General features: G+C 35.8%; 1 protein-coding gene across 3 annotated transcripts in view; it reads left to right on the top strand.

Annotated features, from left to right (window-relative positions):
• Positions 1 to 20,714, top strand: part of TOPAZ1 (testis and ovary specific TOPAZ 1) — an 85,158-nt gene that overhangs the window by 63,573 nt on the left and 871 nt on the right. For 2 of the 3 annotated variants that reach the window (XM_077129619.1, XM_077129618.1), the window contains exons 18-19: positions 1,544 to 1,747; positions 10,023 to 10,206. In XM_077129619.1, the coding sequence (XP_076985734.1) occupies positions 1,544 to 1,747; positions 10,023 to 10,206 (388 nt within the window). The remainder of the gene's footprint in view (positions 1 to 1,543; positions 1,748 to 10,022; positions 10,207 to 20,714) is intronic. The other variant, XM_077129621.1, reaches the window with a different exon arrangement.

The raw sequence follows: 20,714 nt of genomic DNA, 5'->3' as shown, positions 1-20,714 counted from the left end.
TGCTTTCCTCTTGGTTTAAAAAAGTTAGAAATGCTTATCTTTGGGTTGTCACTAGATTCTAATGGTAATAATTTCATCATTCCATCATTCCCCTTTCCTTACCTCTGTCAAATCATCAGCAAATAATATGCGTAAAGCCCCCAGCAAGCTTCATATCTTAAAGAATTAATTGCATTAGAATAATGAAGAATATTTTTTCTCCTACAGCAAGCTTCATATCTTAAAGAATTAATTGCATTAGAATAATGAAGAATATTTTTTCTCCTATAATTTAACAAAGAGCTTAGGTGACATTACCTTGGAACATAGGTGAAAATGGAATAGAAGAGAGAAAATGAACAAATAGGTTCAAAGAAAGAGAATACAAGTTTGGGCAATAGTAAAAATGCTCTTAAATACTGAAACTCTTGTCATATCTGGATAGGAAAAGGAAGTCCAGCTTTAGAGACACAAGAGCAAAAGCTATTTGTCAGAAATGTGCTAATGGGTTCAGAGGATGATGAAAATGTTAACTTGAGTGCCTCCCTTCAGTGCTTTTATTGTAACCTCTATAACTCGCCATTTTTCCACATATTGTATTGACGCCCGTGTTGTAATTAGCATTCTTGTCTGTTTCTCCCTCTAGATAGTGAACTCCTTAAAGGTGGTAATATTTTCTTAATACTGATAACCCTGGCACAATGGCTGCTATAGAGCAGGCCTTTTAATATAGTTATGTTGGTAATGAAGCAAAGTACTATTAGTAAGATTGGGCAGATAGTTGTACCAGATTTTGGAAGACCATGAATGACAGGCTAAAGGATTTTCTTCTCTGTGTGTAGCAGGGGTTTCCTAGAGATTTGAAGCTAGGGAGTGATGTAATGCAGTTGGTGTTATAGGGAAGTTTCTGTGGTGGTAATGTTTAGGAAGAGACTAAAGGTAAGGAGATTACCTGACAAGCCCTGGGCCACCAAAAGATACTAAAGTAATACAGACCTAGACTCCAAGTCTTCAACCAAACTCAATACTGGGAATGAAAGAAAATTTCCAAAGTGACTTCACTTTCTTCCAAAAATGAATGGAGGAATAGAGAATCCACTATATATATATATATATATATATATATATATATATATATATATATATATATATATATATATATATATATATATATATGTATTAATTTGAGAGTGAATGTTTGTTAGAGAGTGATTTATTTTTAGTCATGGGCAATATAAAGCTGAGGTTCAAACTGCAAAAGGAATTCGTTTGAGACACTGCAGATCCACAGTTACATAACTAGATCATATACAGAGGTAGTAATGCAGACTCCAAAATCTTTTGAAGTTTCCTTTAATGTACTCTGTCACAAGGTAAATGAACTGTTTTGCTTTGCTCAAATGCTTTTTTGTTACTTAGAGAATGCATAAGATGATTGCATTTTAGTCACTGTGACTAAATGGGGAAGAAAGAGCCAAAGGGTACAGAGGGAAAAAGAAAGAAGTTCAACTTTGAGATACTAAGATAGAACAATTTAAATATATCCTTTTTTTTTCCATTTCAGAAACCGTGGAGGTCTCACAATATAGCCTTCTTTTTAATAAACTTCTAGATGCCTGTATAGAAAGCAACAGTCTTGGTATGTCATCCTCTGTAGCAGAATTCATGATTTCAAAGACCATCCCTATTGATTTTTCCTTTCTTAGAAGATTAATTACTTCTTTAGGAAGAAGTTGTTTATGGCTCAAAGCCAGGGCCCACTACAAAAGTAAGTTACATCTGAAAATTTAAATTTTGATATATTGGTTTTGAACTTAATATTCTAACCTGTGATCTATCTATAATAATTAATATGCATATTTAAATATGTAAAAAAGAGCAGTTGATACATTATCCAGGGTATTGGTCTCAATAAATCTATACTCTTTGAGATCGGTTATTCCTTTTCTGTTTCTAATTACTGTATCTTTACTTCTTTGCACATTAGCATGTATACTAGAGGGTGAGCAAAGGAAATAAACAGACAACTCAGACCAGCTTTGCCTATCTTATCAATAAAATAGAAGTAAAACAATTGAGTAAAATGAAGGTTAAAGAATATCTACATACTTTATTTATCCCTGTATGTTCTTGATCTTTATAACTTTGAATTTTTTATATCAAGCCACATAGCAAGTATTGTAATTACAAAGTGACTCTATGTAGAATCTAGATCATCCATATAACAAACATTTGAGTGCCTACTATGTCTCACTACTGTGCCAGATGTGTTGAACATCCCAGCCACCCCTCCCAGCACAAAAAAAAACTCCCTAACTCAGAATCCAGGAGCATTTTTGAGACTACCATTTGTGAGCCTTTAGTAGGTTGTGAAATCAAACTAAAAGATGGTAACTTTTTCCCCCAGTAAAATGGGAAAGAAAATATTAAGAGTCCATTACAGGTAGTAAGTTTTAGTACTGTTGGATAAAAATTCTCATTTCAGTTAATATATATATATATTAGGTCATTATGTAAAATGTATTTCTTATTGTAGGTTACAGTCAAAAGAAGTTTTGAAAGCCACTGCACTAGAGCACAATTTTTTAAAAAAGGATGATCAGAAATTTAGAGGAAAGGTAGAATCATTTGTTCCTAACACCACACTTCAGTTTTGTGATTGTTTCAACTCTATACTGTTTTCTTGCAAACTGCTAGAAACTACACACACAAAGTACATGTATATATGTATATATATATACACACACACATACTCTTAGCTATTGCTTTCTGCTTTTAGTTTTTAGAATCAAATTTAATGGTATTATTTATTTTTCAAATAACTAATTGTCCAGTTTTGGGAAAATGCCATCATTAAGTATTGTATCCTAGGTATATGTATAAACTTGGGAAAAGTTAACTGAAATTCCTATGATCTATTTTTTAGTTGGAAATAAAATTCCTAATGAAAGCAGCTACATTTTATCATTTATTTTTCAAATTTTTATTAACAGCTTCATTGAGATATAATTCACATATCATATAATTCATGCATTTAAAGTGTACAGTTCAGAGTTTTTTTAGCATATTTACAGATTGTGCAGCCATCACCACAATCAATTTCGGGAGTTTTCATTACTCCTTAAAAAAATCTGTATCATTAAGCAGTCACTCCCCATTCTCTCAAATCCTTCCATACCTAATAGTAATTTAAAGCTTCTTTTAGTGTGTGTTAAAGCAATTGATGCCTATATAAAACTCAGTACCTTTTTTAAATCTATATTAGCACTTTTCCTTTTATCTAGTCACACCTAATATATCATATGCAGTGAAGCTTCTGGGTCTTAGGCAAGTGAGATAAAAGGGGAAGAAGTCTTTTTTGTTGCTTAATGTACCTAAATTATAAAACCAAATGAATAATTTATAATCACTAATCAGCCTTCAAAATATCTCATTTCCTGACAGTGTTAACATTTAAAAATCATTGGGGAGAGATCCAAGATGGCTAATTAGAGAGAGGCTAGGCTCACTTCTTTATCAGAAAAACAACTAGGGGTCAGGCAGAACTGTTTGGGCCAGCAGTTCTGGAGTTCTGGAGATCAGGGGAAGTGTTCTACAACACTTATGAAAGTGTGGGAGGAAGAGTCAGAGAAGTTATGGTGAGAGATTGTAAGTAACTCCCCTCAGCTCTGGCTCCTGGAGCCCATTCCCACTCTCAGGGCAGAAAACGTCAGGTTCTCCAGTCTTTGGCAAGTAGGCATCTCTAGACTGAAAGAGCAGTGGAAGTCCACTCTCCCAGGAAGAAGGTAGGACATGATCTAGCACTGTGCCAGAGTTTGGCCAGCGAATTTGGACTCCTGGGACCACCAAGCAGTTTCATTCTGACGGACCAGGCTCTGCCATTTTCTGGTGCCCACAGATAAAAATAGCCTGCATTCTGAGTATTGGGGGAAACAGGTTGCTGAAGATAATCATCTCCTGGCAGACCAGGAAAGCACACTTCCAGGAAGACATCAAAGAGGCTTTTAGGCAAAGACGGCCATATGCTGGGCAGCCCAGAAAAGTGCACCTTGGGGAGCAGAATTAAAGGATTTTAGGCGTCTTTCCTAACCTTCTTTCTGAGGCACTGTGGAACTACTGTGCACCCCCTTCGTGGGTCCTTGACCCAGCCCTGGGGTAATACAGATGAAATGCCAAAGAAGAGGATTAACACAAACCAAATCAACAACAAAAGTTTTGACAAGAGAGAAAATCTGGCCTTCAGAGTTAACTCACCAAGATAATCTGATGCCCAGACACCAGCAGAAAATAATAAGAGACATATTAAGAAACAGGAAGATATTGCATAAAAGAAAAAATTTTAAAGTTGAAGGAGATATAGCATCTAGAATGATTAATTAAAGATATGCAAACAAATCTCCTAAACCAATTCAAGGAGATGACTAAAGAGACACTGGATATTAAGAAGACCTTGTGCAAAATTTGTATTTTTGGTAGTGCAGTATCTAACTTGTATGGTCAGTTTATTTGAACACCATAATTACATGGAGTCTTGAATAAGGCATGAGATCTTATTGGTTTATACAGGTTGGTGTGATGCCCTAATATATCCCAGAGTAGTTTGGACAGTGAATAAAGAAGTATTTCCAAAGTGCTCTTGGGGGACTGGGAAGAAAGGAGGAAATATTAAGCTTCCCATCTAGGGAATTCCTGATACTCTCGCAAGCAGTGGGGACAACTAGTTTAGTAGGCTGAACCCTCAATCTTGGGGTTCACCTCTGTGAAACTTATTCCTGCAAAGGAGAAGCTAAGCCTGCTTTATAATTATGCCTAAGAGTCACCCCCAGAGAACCTGTCTTCTGTTGCTCAGATGTGGCCTCTCTCTCTAAGCCAGCTGGTCAGGTGAACTCACTGCCCTGTCCCCTATATGGGACATGACTCCCAGGGGTGTGAATTTCCCTGGTAATGCAGGACAGGACTCCTGGGATGAGCCAGACCTGGCATCATGGGATTGAGAAAGCCTTCTTGACCAAAAGGGAGAAAAGAAAAATCAGACAAAATAAAGTTTAGTAGCTAAGAGTTGAGAGGTTATCCTGGAGGTTATTTTTATGCATCATATAGATATCCCTTTTCAGTTTGTGGTGTATTGGAGTGGCTAGAGGGAAGTACCTGAAATTGTTGAATTGTGTTCTAGTAACCTTAATTCTTGAAGAGCATTGTATAACTATATAGCTTTTACAATGTGACAGTGTGGTTGATGCTCCTTTTTTCTAGGGTATGGACAGATGAATGAAAGAAAAATGGATAAAAAATAAATAAATAATAGGGGAGATAAGGGATTTTAAAAATGGGTAGATTGAAATACAAGTGGTGAATGACAGGGAGGGGTAAAGGGAATGGGATGTATGAGTTTTTTCTTTCTCCTTTTCATTTCTTTTTCTGGAGTGATACAAATGTTCTAAAAATGGTCATGGTGATGAATAAACAACTATGTGATGATATTGTGAGCCATTGATTGTATACTGTGGATGGACTGTGTGTAAATATTCAGTAAAAATATTTAAAAAAAGAAGACCCTGGGTGAGCATAAAGAAGAATTCGAAAGCATGCAAAGAAAAATCATATATCTTATGGGAGTGAAGGACAAAATAGATGAAATTTAAAATGCACTAGAAGTAGACAATAGCAGATTTGAACAGGCAAAAGAAAGGATCATTAAACTAGAAGATAGAGCATCCAAATTAAAAAAGATAAAAGAATAGATGGACAAAATAATGGGAAAAACTAAATAGAGTCTCAGAGAACAGACTGACAACATGCAGCACAAAGACATTCATGTCATAGGTGTCCCAGAGGTGAAGAGAAGGAAAAAGGGACAGAAAGAATATTTGAGGAAATAGCATCCAAAATCTTAACTCTTTATGAAAAGCTTAAATATCTAAGAAGTCCAGTGTATTACAAACAGAATAAATCCAAATAGACCTACTCCAGACTGTCAGATGCCAAAGATGAAGGGAGAATTCTGAAAGCAGCAAGAAAAAAGTGATTCAGTTCATACAAGGGATGCCCAATAAGACTCAGTCCAAATTTCTCATCAGAAACAATGGAGGTGAGAATGCAGTGGTATGATATATTCAAGATGCTGAAAGAGAAAAATTGTCAGCCATGAATTCTCTATCCAACAAAACTGTCCTTCAAAAAAGGAAGGGGAGTTTAAGATAGTCACAGATAAGCAGAAGCTGAGAGAGTTTGTTACTGAGACCTGCCCTACAAGAAATACTAAAGGGAGTTCTACAGGCTAAAAGGAAATTACAGGAGAGAGGGGCTTGTAGGAGAACGTAGAAATGAAGATTATCAGTAAGGGAAACTAAAAGGGTAAAAAGAGAGACAAATATAAGATCGACGTATAAAAACAAAGGACTTACCTACAGTAGACACAGCTACAATAATAGACTGTCTTCAATAATAGTTGAACTCTTCAACATACCACTCATATCAATAGATAGAGCATCTCGACAGAGGATCAATAAAGAAATAGGCAACATGAATCATTTGAGTCATCAGAGGTGAAGAAAAATCAGTAAATATCTTGAGACAAATAAAAATAAGAACACAACATTATAAAACTTACAGGATGCAGAGGAGGAAGTTCTGAGAGGGAAATTTATAGCCCCAAAACCTACATTAAAAAGGAAGAAAGAGCTAGAAATCAAAGACCTAACTATACACCCCTAGTTGCTGTTCCTGTAATAGAAGAACAACAAACTAATCCCAAAGCAAACAGAAAGAATGGTTAGTGCAGAAATAAATAAAATTGAGAATAATAGTGAGAATCAACAAAACAAAAGTGGAGGGTGGGCCATGGTGGCTCACTGGCAGAGTTCTCGCCTGCCATCCAGACCCAGGTTCAATTCCTGGTGCCTGCCCATGTAAAAAAAAAAAAAAAAAAAGTGGGTTCTTTGAGAAAATCAACAAAATTAACAAGCCCTTAACTGACAAAGAAAAAGAAAATATGGAAATAAATAACATCAGAAATAAGAAGAGGCACATATTACTGACCCCACAGATAGAAAAGATCATAAGAGGATACTATGAACAACTGTGTACCAACAAACTAAAAAGCCTAGATGAAATGGACAATTTTCTAGAAACAAACAACCCGCACTGACTTCAGAAGAAATAGAAGATCTTAACAGAGGAATCACAAGAGATTGAAACAGTCATCAAAAACCTCGCAATGTATTTGGTGCTGAAGGAGTCCAGAATGTGCAACAGGACTGATTGTAAATATTCAGAAATGGGTAACACCACAATATAAGTACACTGAAGGAACCCGAATGTGAGTAAGGTTGAGGCAGAAGGGCTGGATGGCATGTATGACAAAAGGGAAAATAGAAGATAAGGACTGATACGGTGTAACTTAGGAATACCTAGTGTGGGCAATGATGGTGATTAATTGTACAAATATAAGAATGTTTTTTTCATGAGGGAGAACAAATGAATGCCAACATTGAAAGGTGTTAAAAATGGGATGGTATCTAGGAAAAAATCTAGGAAAAAATGTAATCATTTTTTAATTATCTCAAACTAGGGTCTATAGTTAACTGGAGCATTGTAATATGCTTCCATTGAATGTACAAAGGCAGTATGCCTTGAGGACATTAAGTTGACTGTCCTCAAGTCAGACCAAAAGGGCAAATATTGTATGGCCTCACTAAATATGAACTGAATATAATTAGCAAACTAATGACTGTAATATTTAGGACATAGGTCACCGGAAGATAGAATGAGAGCAGAGGATGGGGAGTTGATGTTTAATTTAGCCAGAATACATTATAAGATTGATTGGAAATGTTTGGAAATGGATGGAGGTGATGGTGGCACATTATAATGAATATAACTAACAGTGATAATATGTGTGTACAATTTGCAGTTGAAAGAGAATGTTTAGAGTTGTATATGTCACTAGGAGGAAAGCCAGAGGATGAAACACGGAACTGTATAACATAATGAACCCTCTTGAAGATGAAAATGTTCCACAATTAATTGTATGATGAATGCACAGTTCTGTGAATATACCAGGTCACTGATTATACACTTTAGATGGATTATAGGGTATGTGAATTTATCTCAATAAAACTGCTTAAAAAAAAACATTGGAACTCCCTTTAGATGCATTTTCAGACATCACTTAACACTTGGAAGAAAAGTGTTGCAATGCCATGTAATCATATCTACTAGTACTTGATTTAAAAACAAAGAAAAAACAATGAGCAAAGGATTTGAATGGGCGTTTTAATTTTTTGCCTTTTTTTTTTGCATGCTGTATGATGGGGGTCACATTTCATTCTTTTTCCACGTGAGTATCCCGTTAGTGCAGCACCATTTGTTGAGTTTTTCTTTTTTTGTGTGTTGGGGATGAGGGGACATACAGGCTAAGAATCAAATCCGGGTCACTAAGCATGGCAGGCAAGAATTTTACCACTGAACTATCCTTATACCCCCTTTTTTGTCTTTTTATTGTTGATTTGTAAGAGTTGTTCATATATTCTGGACACAAGTCCTTTGTCAGATACATGATTTGGAAATACTTTTTCCATTTTGTGGATTTTCTTTTCATTTTCTTAATATCTTTGTTTTGTTTTTGTTTATCTGAAGGAAATTGTCCAGAGATAGCAAATAAGAAAAAATTCCTTATTTGCTCTATCTAGTCCTAAAAATACTACTTTATTTCAGAGCTCAAAAGACAGGAGAGGGAGATTTTATCAGTGTGTCTTTCCATTACTTTTCTCCTCTTAAATCCTTACTTTTCTTCTCATTTGATTTTAGGGGAAAAAGCAACATTGGTAGATTTCTATCAGTTTGTTATTTTTCTTTTCCACTTTTGATCAGAAAAGTAAAACGGAGATGCATGTAAATTATACCTACCAATAGCTAGGAAAGTTAATAAATTGACATTTTACTGCTCCTGGCAGGGAGTGGGACTATCTAGAGGTTAGGAATCCAAAATCGGGAACCAGAAGGCCAGGAGATTCCATCCAAGCATAGAAAGAGTAAGTGATTACCCAGTACCCTTCATCTATAACATGGGAGTAACCGTACCAGATTTCAAAGGGAGTAAATTGGCAGGATAAACTGAAATGAAACATGTATGTTTAGCACAGGTACCTGGCACATAGTAGGCCCTCAAAGATTAGCCATTATCGTCCACATCAGAAAGATTTCTTGAAGAAACTTGTCTTAACAAAACATTTTAAGCAAATTTTACATATAGATTTAACTCGGTTTCAGTAAAATATAACAATGTAATATTGCCTACATACAACTTGAATATTCTACATTTTAAATGAGATTTTCCTATAGATCACTTCTAATAAGCACCTAAACAATTTGAGTTAAATCTCCTATCTTAAAACGTAAAATTTTTAGAAAATATATTGGTGAGTATAGCTATAATACACTGAGCACCTACAGGACAGAAATGTATTTTATTCATTTTTATATCTAGTACTTGCACAATGCTGGGCATATAACAGAACAATAAATATTTATTGCATAAACTATAATGGCACTAAATATATGCACATTCAAAAAATATTATAACTATTTGATAAAAATTAAAATCTTTGCACCGTAGTTTCTATTTACTTTGTACATTTTACATTCATAATTCAAGATAAGTAATAGTTACAAATGTTATATGCAAAATAAACTAGATCCCATTAAAAAAAAATACCCAAGTAGCTATTTAGGTTTTTAAAGTTATCTTAAAATTATTTTGTTTTGGCTGTGATTTGAAATAAATGGGCAGTTGCCACAATGTCTCAAAACTCACTTTTCTAAGTTTTTAAAAAATATTTCACATTTCATAGTTAATGTTTCAACAGCGTATTAAAAGAATTTTAAATGTACCAGGATAAGCTTTTTACAGTATAATGTGTAATAAATCTGTGTCTGAACTGGAAAATTATTCTGTAATGTGAATATCACCTATGTTTATTTTAGAAATCTAGGTTTTTAACTATGGGGTTTTAGTAAGATTTGATCTATTACTTGATTTCCAGGTGCTCTCTCATTGGGCTGCTACCCACCATTGGAGGGAAATTTATACCGAAAACTTCTACTGATTCCTTCTTATCTATCTGAGATTGAAATGCTTTTAGCTATCGAAATCTTCCTGGTGTCTAATGCTAGTAGTATTCAGAGTCCTGGAATTTCTACACAGACACTGCAGATAGTTTTGAAAAGGTTGGTCAGTATAACTTGAACTGCATTCTGAAAGCAGATCATGTGTCCTTCACCCACCCAAAGATGTGTTGTATATATATATATATGTGTGTGTGTAGATATACATAAATTTATAAACTTTAATGTTTAAATTAAGAAAAGATTATTCTTAGGAGTATTCAGTTAAAGCTGTAACAATGTCAAATGTTTCTTCTATTTAGGTAGACCTTTCTTGCATACTGAATAGTTTTAAGAATGGTACCTAAAAGGTATTTATCTTTCAGTCATCCCAAAATACCTAAGAACCATGTCTGAAAGGGATATTTGTGATAAGTTATTATCTTCAGCCAAGAGTACTGTTAAAAGTAAAGCTGTCAGACTAGTTACTATATTTTAAAATATTGTGTAAATGCATGAACATTTTAATGTAGGGGTTGGGCCAGAGTGCCACTCCTTCAAATAATTTTGTTTAAAGTCCCAAATTTTAGACTTATACCACCCCAGTTTCTTGTCAGTTTTATTCAAGAAATTAATAGTGTAAGGATGTCATGGAACTCCTGTTTTATAGCTTCTTAACAAGAATTTAGCTTCATTTTACTAGTATCACAAACAAGATCCTCAGATTGATTATATTAGTTATTTCTGTTGATAAATTGCTCCAAAACTTAGTGGTCTAAACACTATATATTTATTATCTTAGTTTCTGTGGTTCAGGAATTGGGGAGCAGCTTAGCTGGATTGTTCTGCCTGTATTTCTCATATAATTGCAGCCAGGACTCATCAGGGACTCTAGTCCTCTGAAAGCTTGTCTGGGACTACAGGATCTGTTTTCCAAGATGACTCACTCACAGCACTATTTGCAGGAGGCCTCAGTTCTTCACCATGTGGGCCTCTCCATAAGTTGATTGAATGTCCTCACAACGTGACAACTATCCTTTCCCACAGTGAGCAATCTAAGAGAGAATGAGTGAGGAGAAGCTGTAGTGCCTTTTTTGTCCTATGTCAAAACCTGAAGGATCTGGGCATGCAAGAGTAGTTCAGTGGTGTAATTGTCACCTGCCATGCAGGAGACCTGGGTTCAATTCCCTACCCATGCACTATCCCCCCACCCCACCCCAAAAAAATTCAACAAATGGTGCTGTAATAACAGGATAGTCATATGGAAAAAGAATGAAATGTGACCCCTACCATACAGTGTACCAAAAAAAACACAAAACTGAAGGGTCTGAGATTTTAACGTATTTGCAGGGCTACAGTTTAACCTGCTGTAGTTTTATGGATACTATCATTAGACACAAGATTCCTGAATTGGAGATATAGGACTTTCTGACTCATGGCAAAGCAAGCAGCATGAGTAGCCATATATTTACTTCACATCTTCCCTGTTCCCAAGTCCTATGGGGCAACACAGATGGTCCTAGAGAGTTGTCTACACATTCAATGAGATGTATTACAGGAAAGGAATTCTGAGCTTAGGGAACCCAAATCTTTTATATTGGGCAGTAAACATGTTTGTCCTTAGCTTTGGAAGGAGACACCATATCTATCTTCTAAGGCTGTAGGCAAACCTGTCCTTTGCTCCAGAGGGAGAAACTTTGTCTTTGTCTTTGTTTTTTTTGGTTACTGTAGAGACATCTTGAAATGAAGTTCTGGAACCAAAGGGTAGTCAGTGTCATTGCTTGCAAGACTTGCAGAAATGTAAAAAACCTATGGAACACTGTCATCCAGCAACTGGTGTCCATAGGTTGCACACTTCTCCTTAATTCTTTTATAAGCAAGTCATTTAATCCAGCCAAACACTTAAGGAGAGGGAGGGGAATTTCATTCTACCTTTTGAAGGAAAGGGCCTCAAAGAATTTGTGGATATTTTAAAACAACCACAGATATAAAGTATCACTTCAGACTGTCTACTTAAATAATTGTGAAGGCTTTTGGGAAATTAGCCTGACAACAAAAAGAAATTTAAAACAAAAATCAAAACTTCAGTAATATAATGTTAAGAAACTTATTACTCCTGTGTGTTTCCTTCTAGGCATTTTTATCTCTGAATGTTTTTACATAGTTGCAATCATAATAACATATGGTTTACTTCTTTCAGAGTTTTTCATGTTGCTACATAATCTTCATTAAGTTTTTTTGTTTATGTGCAATATGTATAATAATTGTAATACTACCGTTTATTTAACTCATCCTCTATTGTATATTTAGGTAGCTTCCAATCTAAAGTGAAGTTAACTTTTTTACTGGTATAAAATGCTTTAAAGATCTTAGAGGGATGGATGTAGATAATTATATTTCCCATACTTGCTACATTATCCTATGAAAGAAAAAGGTAACTAGTTTTCATCATTTATAAATGTTTAAACTGTAGTAGTAACTCCCAACAATGGGAAAATGCCAGTGCTATATATTGTTTTCCTGCTATATAACCCATTCAATTCTCTTCTTCAGAAACAACCCATTCCTAGGGTTTATATTCCAGTGTCTAGGGATCTGTGTCAGCTTTGCTGTCTCCAAAATGTTTACTCTTTTAAAGGACTCTAGTAAACTAATCAAGAGCCACCTGAAATGAGTGGAATCACATCTCCATTTAATCAAAAGGTCATACCCATAATTGGGCATGAGAGAGAATCTAATCAAACATTTCTACCCACAATATTGAGTTAGGATTAAAAGAAACAGCTGTCCCCACAAGATAGAGTCAGGATCAAAACATGACTTTTCTGGGGTACATAATTGCTTCAAATTGGCACAAGTTTACTTTTTACATTTACTACGTTTTATTAAATTTTTTACCTACTTGTTCTATTGATTTTTAAGAGAAATACTTTAAATTATCCCACTGATTGTGGATTTGTTTATTTCTCCTTATATCCATTTTTGCTTTATATATTTGAAGACCAAGATATTAGGTATGCAGGAGTTCATTAGTTTTATAACTTCTTGGTGGATTATTCCATTTATTATTAAATAATGTTCCTCTTTTTACCTATTAATATTTTTTACCTTAAAATTTAGTTCTCTGTTCTTTCTCTTTTTTATCTGGTAGTAACATAGCCAAATGGTTTCCTTAGATTATTGTTTTCCTGCTATATAACCCATCCAGTTCTCTTCTTCAGAAACATCCCATTCCTAGGGTTTATATTCCAGTCCAACATCAGCTCACTGTGCTGTTAATCTGTGCTTACCACTTTGTCTTTGATATCTTTTTTTTTTTCACTTATAGTACTACGGATTTCCTTTTCTTTCTAAGATTTCTTTGTGTTTTGGGAGCAGGTAAAGTTGGCAGGGAAGGGGGCAGTATATATATCAGCTTAGTCTGATATGTTGCTACAGGTAACATTCCACTGTTTTACTTTCAAACTTTCTATATCACATTTTAGGTAGATAGCTTATAAATAGCAGTGAGCTTTATCCTTCATTTGAGGGTCGACTTTTATGAGCTAGGCTATAATTCTTTTTATGCTTACAGATATATTTGGATTTATTTACTCATCTTCTTTTGTAATTAGTTCTACCATGCTTTCATATTACCTTCCCCCCTCCTTTACTGCATTCTATTGTATTGATAAGTTTTTTCCCTTTATTCCTTTGAATGTCAGTTAGCTAAAAAGCTAGTCATTATCTCTACCATTCTCACAAATTACAAGAACTTCAGAACACGTAAACTCCACATTCCCCTCATTTTCCACGTTGTCATTATTTAACACTTGGTTTTTTGTTTGTCTTTAACATTTGTTCTGCCATTATTTATTTATTTTTAATCCATATGTTTTGCTCATCTGTCCACACCATAGATAAAAGGATCATCAGACACAAGGTTTTCACAATCACACAGTCACATTTCGAAAGCTGTATCATTATATAATCATCTTCAAGAAACATGGTTACTGGAACACAGCTCTACAGTTTCAGGCACTTCCCTCTAGCCTCTCTAATACACCTTAAACTAAAAAGGGATATCTATATAATGCATAAAAACCCTCCAGGATCACCTCTCGACTCTATTTGAAATCTTGCAACCACTGATACTTTTTTTTGTATCATTTTTATTTGTCTCATTTTGTCTCATTTCTCTTCCCCCTTTCAGTCAAGAAGGTTTTCTCAATCCCTGGATGCTGAGTCCCAGCCCATTTTAGGATTTCTGTCCCACGTTGCCAGGGAGGTTTACAACCCCTGGGAGTCATGTCCCACATAGAGAGGTAGAGAGTGGTGAGTTTGCTTGCCTTGTTGGCTGAGAGAGAGATAAGCCACATCTGAGCAACAGAAGAGGTTCTCTGGGGGTGACTCAGGCCTAATTTTAAGTAGGCTTAGCCTGTCCTTTGCAGGGATAAGTTTCATAGGAACAAACGCCAAGATTGATGGCTCAGTCAATCTTGGTTGTCCCCACTGCTTGCAGGAATATCAAGAATTCCCCAAAGTGGGAAATTGAATTTTCCCCCTTTCTCGCCATTCCCCCAAGGGGACTTTGCAAATACTTTTTTATTCACTGTTCAAATCACTCTGGGATTTATCAGGGCATCACACTGGACAAACCTACAAAATTTCATGCCCTATTCAAGGTTCCATGTACTTATACTGTTCAGTTAACCTGTCCATATAAGTTATATTAGGAAATGCCCTAGTCAGAATATAAATTTTGTACAAAATAAACATTTTTTTGCTTTAGTCTTACCCAGAAGTTGATGTTGTAAAATATGAATGACCATCTGTTTTCAATAACCTGCAATACTGACACTCCTTTGTTCTTCCTCATGCAAAAACATTTTTAAATTAGTGCATTTAGTCACTATCATTGTGCACTCTAGGCATTCCTAAATTATACCATCTCAGTCTTTATCGTCTATCTTTCCTTCTGGTTTCATATGTGTCCCCAGACCTCCTCCCTCTATCATTCTCACATTCAACTTCATTCAGTGTACTTACATTATTGTGCTACCATCAGGTTGCATTGTGCTATGCATATCTGAATTTTTACAATCAGTCCTGTTATACAATCTGTATCCCTTCAGCTCCAATTACTCAATATCTACCCTATTTCTATCTCCTTATTACATCTGTTCTTAATTGAAATTCTCCAAGTTCATTCTTTAACCTTAGTTCATATCAGTGAGACCATACAGTACTTGTCCTTTTGTTTCTGGCTAATCTCACTTAGTGTAATGTCCTCAGCATCCATCCACATTGTTACATGACTTTATACTGCCTTATAGCTGTATAATACTATATCATATGTATATACCACAGCTTGTTTAGCCACTTGTCTGTTAATGGACATTTGGGCTGTTTCCATCTCTTGGCAGTTGTAAATGATGCTGCTATTAGTGTGTGTCCATTTGTGTCCCTCCTCTCATGTCCTCTGAATAGATACCTAGCAATGATATTTCCAGATCATATGGCAATTCTATACTTAGCTTCCTGAGGAACCACCAAACTGCTTTCCACAGTGGCCATACCATTTTACATTCCCACCAGTGATGGGTAAGTGTGCCTCTTTCTCCACATCCTCTCCAGCATTTGTTGTTTTCTGTTTTATTGATAATGGCCATTCTGGTGGGTATCTCATTGTGGTTTTGATTCCCTAATAGCCAGGGAAGTTGACCATCTTTTCATGTGCCTTTTAGCCGTATTTCGTCTTCTGAGAAGTGGCTGTTCATGTCTTTTACCCATTTTGCAATTGGGTTGTTTGTCTTTTTTGTGGTTGAGTTGAAAAATCTCTTTATATTATGGATACTAGACCGTTATCTTGTACATCGTTTCTAAATGTTGACTCCCATTGTGTAGGCTGTCTTTTTACTTTCTTGACAGAGTTCCGCAATACACAGAAGTGTTTTGAAGAGTTTGCATTTATCTATTTCTTTCTTCAATGCTCATGCTTTGGGTGTAAGATCTAGAAAACTGCCTCCTATTACAAGTTTTTACAAGATATTTCCCTACATTTTCTTCTAAAAGTTTTATGGTCTTAGATCTAATCTTTAGGTCTTTTGATCCATTTTGAGTTAATTTTTGTATAGGGTATAAGATATGGATCCTCTTTACATTCATTTGCATGTGGATATCCAGTTCTCCAAGCACCATTTATTGAAGAGACTGTTCTGTCCCAGGTGAGTTGGCTTGAATGCCTTATCAAAGATCAGTTGTCCACAGATGAGAGGGTCTATATCTGAACATTCTATTCAATTCCATTGGTCAGTATATCTGTCTTTATGCCAGTACCATGCTGTTTTGACCAGTGTAGCTTTGTAATATGCCTTAAATTTAGTGTGAGACCTCCAACTTCATTTTCTTTCTCAGGATATTTTTAGCTATTTGGGGTGCCCTGCCCTTCCAGATGAATTTGGTTAATGGTTTTTCTATTTCTGCAAGTAAGTTTTTGGGATTTTAATTGGTATTGCATTGAATCTATAAATCAATTATAGAATTGATATCTTAACTACATTTAGTCTTCTAATCCATGAACATGGTATGATCTTCCATTTATTTAGGTGTTCTGTGATTTCTTTTAGATATTTCTTGTAGTTTTCTTTGTATAGATCTTTTGTATCCTTAGTTAAATATTCCTAAATATTTTATTCTTTTGTTGCAATTGTAAATGGAATTCTTTTCTTGATTTCCCCCTCAGATTGTTCGTTGCTAGTGTATAGAAACACTACAGATTTTTGAATGTTGATCTTGTAACCTGCCATTTTGCTGTACTCATTTATTAGCTCTACTAGCTTTGCTGTGGATTTTTCAGGGTTTTCAACATATAGTATCATATCATCTGCAAATAATAAGAGTTTTACTTCTTTCTTTCCAATTTTGATGCCTTTTATTTCTTTTTCTTGTCTAATTGCTCTGACTAGAACTTCCACCACAACTGATAAATAACAATGGTGATAGAGGACAGCCTTGTCTTGTTCCTAATCTTAGAGGGAAAGCTTTCAGTTTTTTCCCCATTGAGGATGATGTTAGCTGTGGGTTTTTCATATATTCCCTTTATCATGTTGAGGAAGTTCCCTTCTTTTCCTATCCTTTGAAGTGTTTTCAACAAGAAAGGATGTTGAATTTTGTCAAAACGCCTTTTCTGCATCAATTGAGATGATCTTATGTTTTTTCTGCTTTGTTGATATGGTGTATTATGTTCATTGATTTTCTTATGTTGAACCATCCTTGCATACCTGGGATGAATCCTACATGGTCATGGTGTATAATTCTTTTAATGTGTTGCTAGATTCAATTTGCAAGAATTCTGTTGAGGATTTTTGCATCTACATTCATTAAAGAGATTGGTCTGTAATTTTCTTTTCTTGCAGTATCTTTGTCTGGCTTTAGTATGAGGGTGATGTTGGCTTCATAGAATGAGTTAGGTAGCCTTCCCTCCTCTTCAAGTTTTTTGAAGAGTTTGAGCAGGTTTGGTACTAATTATTTCTTGAATGTTTCATAGAATTCACATGTAAAGCCCTCTGGTCCTGGACTTTTGTTTTTGGGGAACTTCTTAATGATTGATTCAGTTTCTTTACTTGTGATTAGTTTGTTGAGGTCATCTGTTTCTTCTCGAGTCATTGTTGGTTATTCATGCCTTTCTAGCAAGTTGTCCATTTCATCTGCATTGTCTTGTTTATTAGCATCAAGTTGTTCATAGTATCCTCGCATTACCTCCTTTATTTCTGCAGGTTCAGTGGTTATGTCTCCTCTTCCATTTCTGATTTTATTTATTTGCATCCTTTCTCTTCTTTTTGTCAACCTTGCTAAGGGTCCATCAATTTTATTGATTTTCTCATAGAACCAATTTCTGGTTTTGTTGATTTTCTCGATTGTTTTCAACCTCTCAATTTCATTTATTTCTGCTCTAATCTTCATTATTTCTTTCCTTTTGCTTGCTTTGTGGTTAGTTTGCTGTTCTCTCTCTAGTTCTTCCATGTGAACAGTTGATTCCTCGAGTTTTGCTCTTTCTTCTTTTTTGACATAGGCATTTAGGGTAATATATTTCCCTGTTAGCACTGCCTTTTCTGCATCCCATAAAATTTGATATGTTGTGTTTTCATTTGCCTTGAGATATTTACTGATTTCTCTTTTAATTTCTTCCTTGACCCTCTCGTTTTTTAAGAGTGTGTTGTTGGGCCTTCATATATTTGTGAATTTTCTGGCACCCTGTCTGTTACTGATTTCCAGCTTCATTCCTTATGATCCGAGAAAGTGTTTTGTATGATTTCAATCTTTATTAAATTTATTGAGATTTGCTTTGTGACCCAGCATATGGTCTATCTTTGAGAATGATCCATGAGCACTTGAGAAAAAGATGTATCTTGCTGTTGTGGGGTGTGATGTTTTATAAATGTCTGTTAAGTCTAGCTCATTTATTGTATTATTCAAATTCTATTTCTTTACTGATCCTCTGTCTAGATGTTCTGTCCATTGATGAGAGCAGGGAATTGAAGTCTCCAACTATTATGGTGGATGTGTCTATTTCTGTTTTCAGTGTTTGCCTCATGTATTTTGGAGCATTCTGGCTCAGTGCATAAATATTTATGATTGTCATGTCTTCTTGTTGAATTGTTCCTTTTATTAATACATAGTGTCCTTCTTTTCTGTCTCTTTTAATTGTTTTACATTTGAAGTCTAATTTGTTAGATATTAGTATAGCTACTCCTGCTCTTGTCTGATTGTTATTTGTATGAAATATCTTTTCCCAACGTTTCACTTACAACCTATGTTTGGTCTTGGGTCTAAAATGTGTCTTCTGTAGACAGCATATAGATGGTTTTTAATCCATCCTGCCAGTCTGTGTCTTTTGATTGGGGAGTTTAATCCATTAACATTTAGTGTTACTGCTGTAAGGGCAGTAATTTCTTCTACCATTTTGTCTTTTGGATTTTACATGTCATATTTAATTTTTCTTCTTTTTGTCTTTATTGATAGTCTTCATTTTTACACTCTTCTCCACACTTCTTTCTGCTCTTTTCCTATCTGTCTCTAGTGACGCGGTGCCTTTCACTTCAGCAGACTCTCCCTGCTGGGGCATGGTTGAGCCAGAGAAGAGGTGTAGGGTGGTTTTATTGCTTCAGTTTTCCAGTCCCTCTGAATTCCTTGCAGGAGGGATTCCACCTGAGCTGGGCCCCATCCCTCTCCTGGGGAAAGCACAGCCTCCAGGGAATTATCTCCTTTCACCTGAGCAGCCTCTGTCTCTCAGACAAGCTTAATTCCACCCTTGGGGAGTTGGAGCCTGAGAAGCCTTGCAGTTGTTTAAAAAAAAAAAAAAAACCTTTTCAGTGCAGGATACCCATTCCTTGGGTTTGTGGATCAAGAGCTTAGATTGGTACATTGCTCTGTGTATCTCCAGGTCCTATGTGCCCCCTTTCTTTCTAGGGTCCAGACCTTTTCAAGTATTTTGTGCTGTCCAATCCAAAAAACCTCCATGTTTTTTTTTTCCATCAGCCCTGCCCCCTCTGCAATGGGGCAAAAACTAGTAACTTTAGCTTTTATTCAAGGTTTAGCTGAGCTGGGGTCCTATTTTTAGTAGTCAGAATTTGTTAATTAGTTCCACAATTGGAGCTTGGTTGAGCTCAGCCCCTTGCTGTTAGTAAAATCTCTTTCCTTTCCCCTCTGGGAACCAGCCTGTGAGGAAGGGGCGCCAGCCTCCACAGCTTGGGGGACTCATGGTTTCGGGTGGGCTCGCAGCTGGCCCACCTTGTCCAGATGTACGCTGTGTGTCCAGTCACTGATGTGGCCCCAGCAGTTGTCCTGTATTGTTCCTGGCTATTTACTAGCTGCTCTGGAGGACTTACTCAATTCCATACCTCACTATGCTGCCATCTTAGATTGAACAGGACACCTTGTTTTTAAACCCACTAGCATTATCCTTTTTTTCTTATAGTTTCTTTTGAGGGCTTCCTTACTTACCACTATAGTATCTTGAGGCATCCAGGCTCATAGTATCCTAATAGAACATTGGATTTTCTCATGGTTTTCTATCTAATTGCAGCATCTTTATTGATTATTGAATTGGGGGGGCATAGTATTTGTGACCCCAAGATATTTGATTTTGCCCAAGCCAATATTGTTTTCTTTATTGTTATACTATACTCTGCCTTATTACATCAGCCTCTATGAGATGGAATTTTATCTGTTTAGACCTTCAAAAATTGCACGTTTAGTGTACGCTCAATCTGCCAGATTCCAGAGAACTTCTTTCTAAGCTAGAATGTATAGGAGGTGACTGTCCACTCTTTTTTCCTCTCCATGATCACTGGTTCCCGTTTCAAGAACAAGTCCTCACCACCCCCACTCTGTGGATCACTACCATGATGTTAATACCTGTGGGGGCTCATACTCGAGCCTTGCTGTTGGGCCTGGTAGATATCAAGAGCAGGAAGCAGTGAACACAAGGAAAAAGTGATGCCTAATATAACAGCCACAACTCTCTTTTACGTATTTCCTATTCGCCACCCCATAGAAAAAATTGGTATAAATTTTATTCAAGTAAACTTAGTCATAATTGCTGGCAGATGGAGCTGGGTGAAAAATTGCTAGAAAAGTAAATTCTAGCA

The sequence above is a fragment of the Tamandua tetradactyla genome, chromosome 15 (assembly GCF_023851605.1).
Source record: "Tamandua tetradactyla isolate mTamTet1 chromosome 15, mTamTet1.pri, whole genome shotgun sequence".
NCBI classification, from domain to species: Eukaryota; Metazoa; Chordata; class Mammalia; order Pilosa; family Myrmecophagidae; genus Tamandua; species Tamandua tetradactyla.
This window is presented reverse-complemented; position numbering and strand designations above follow the sequence as displayed.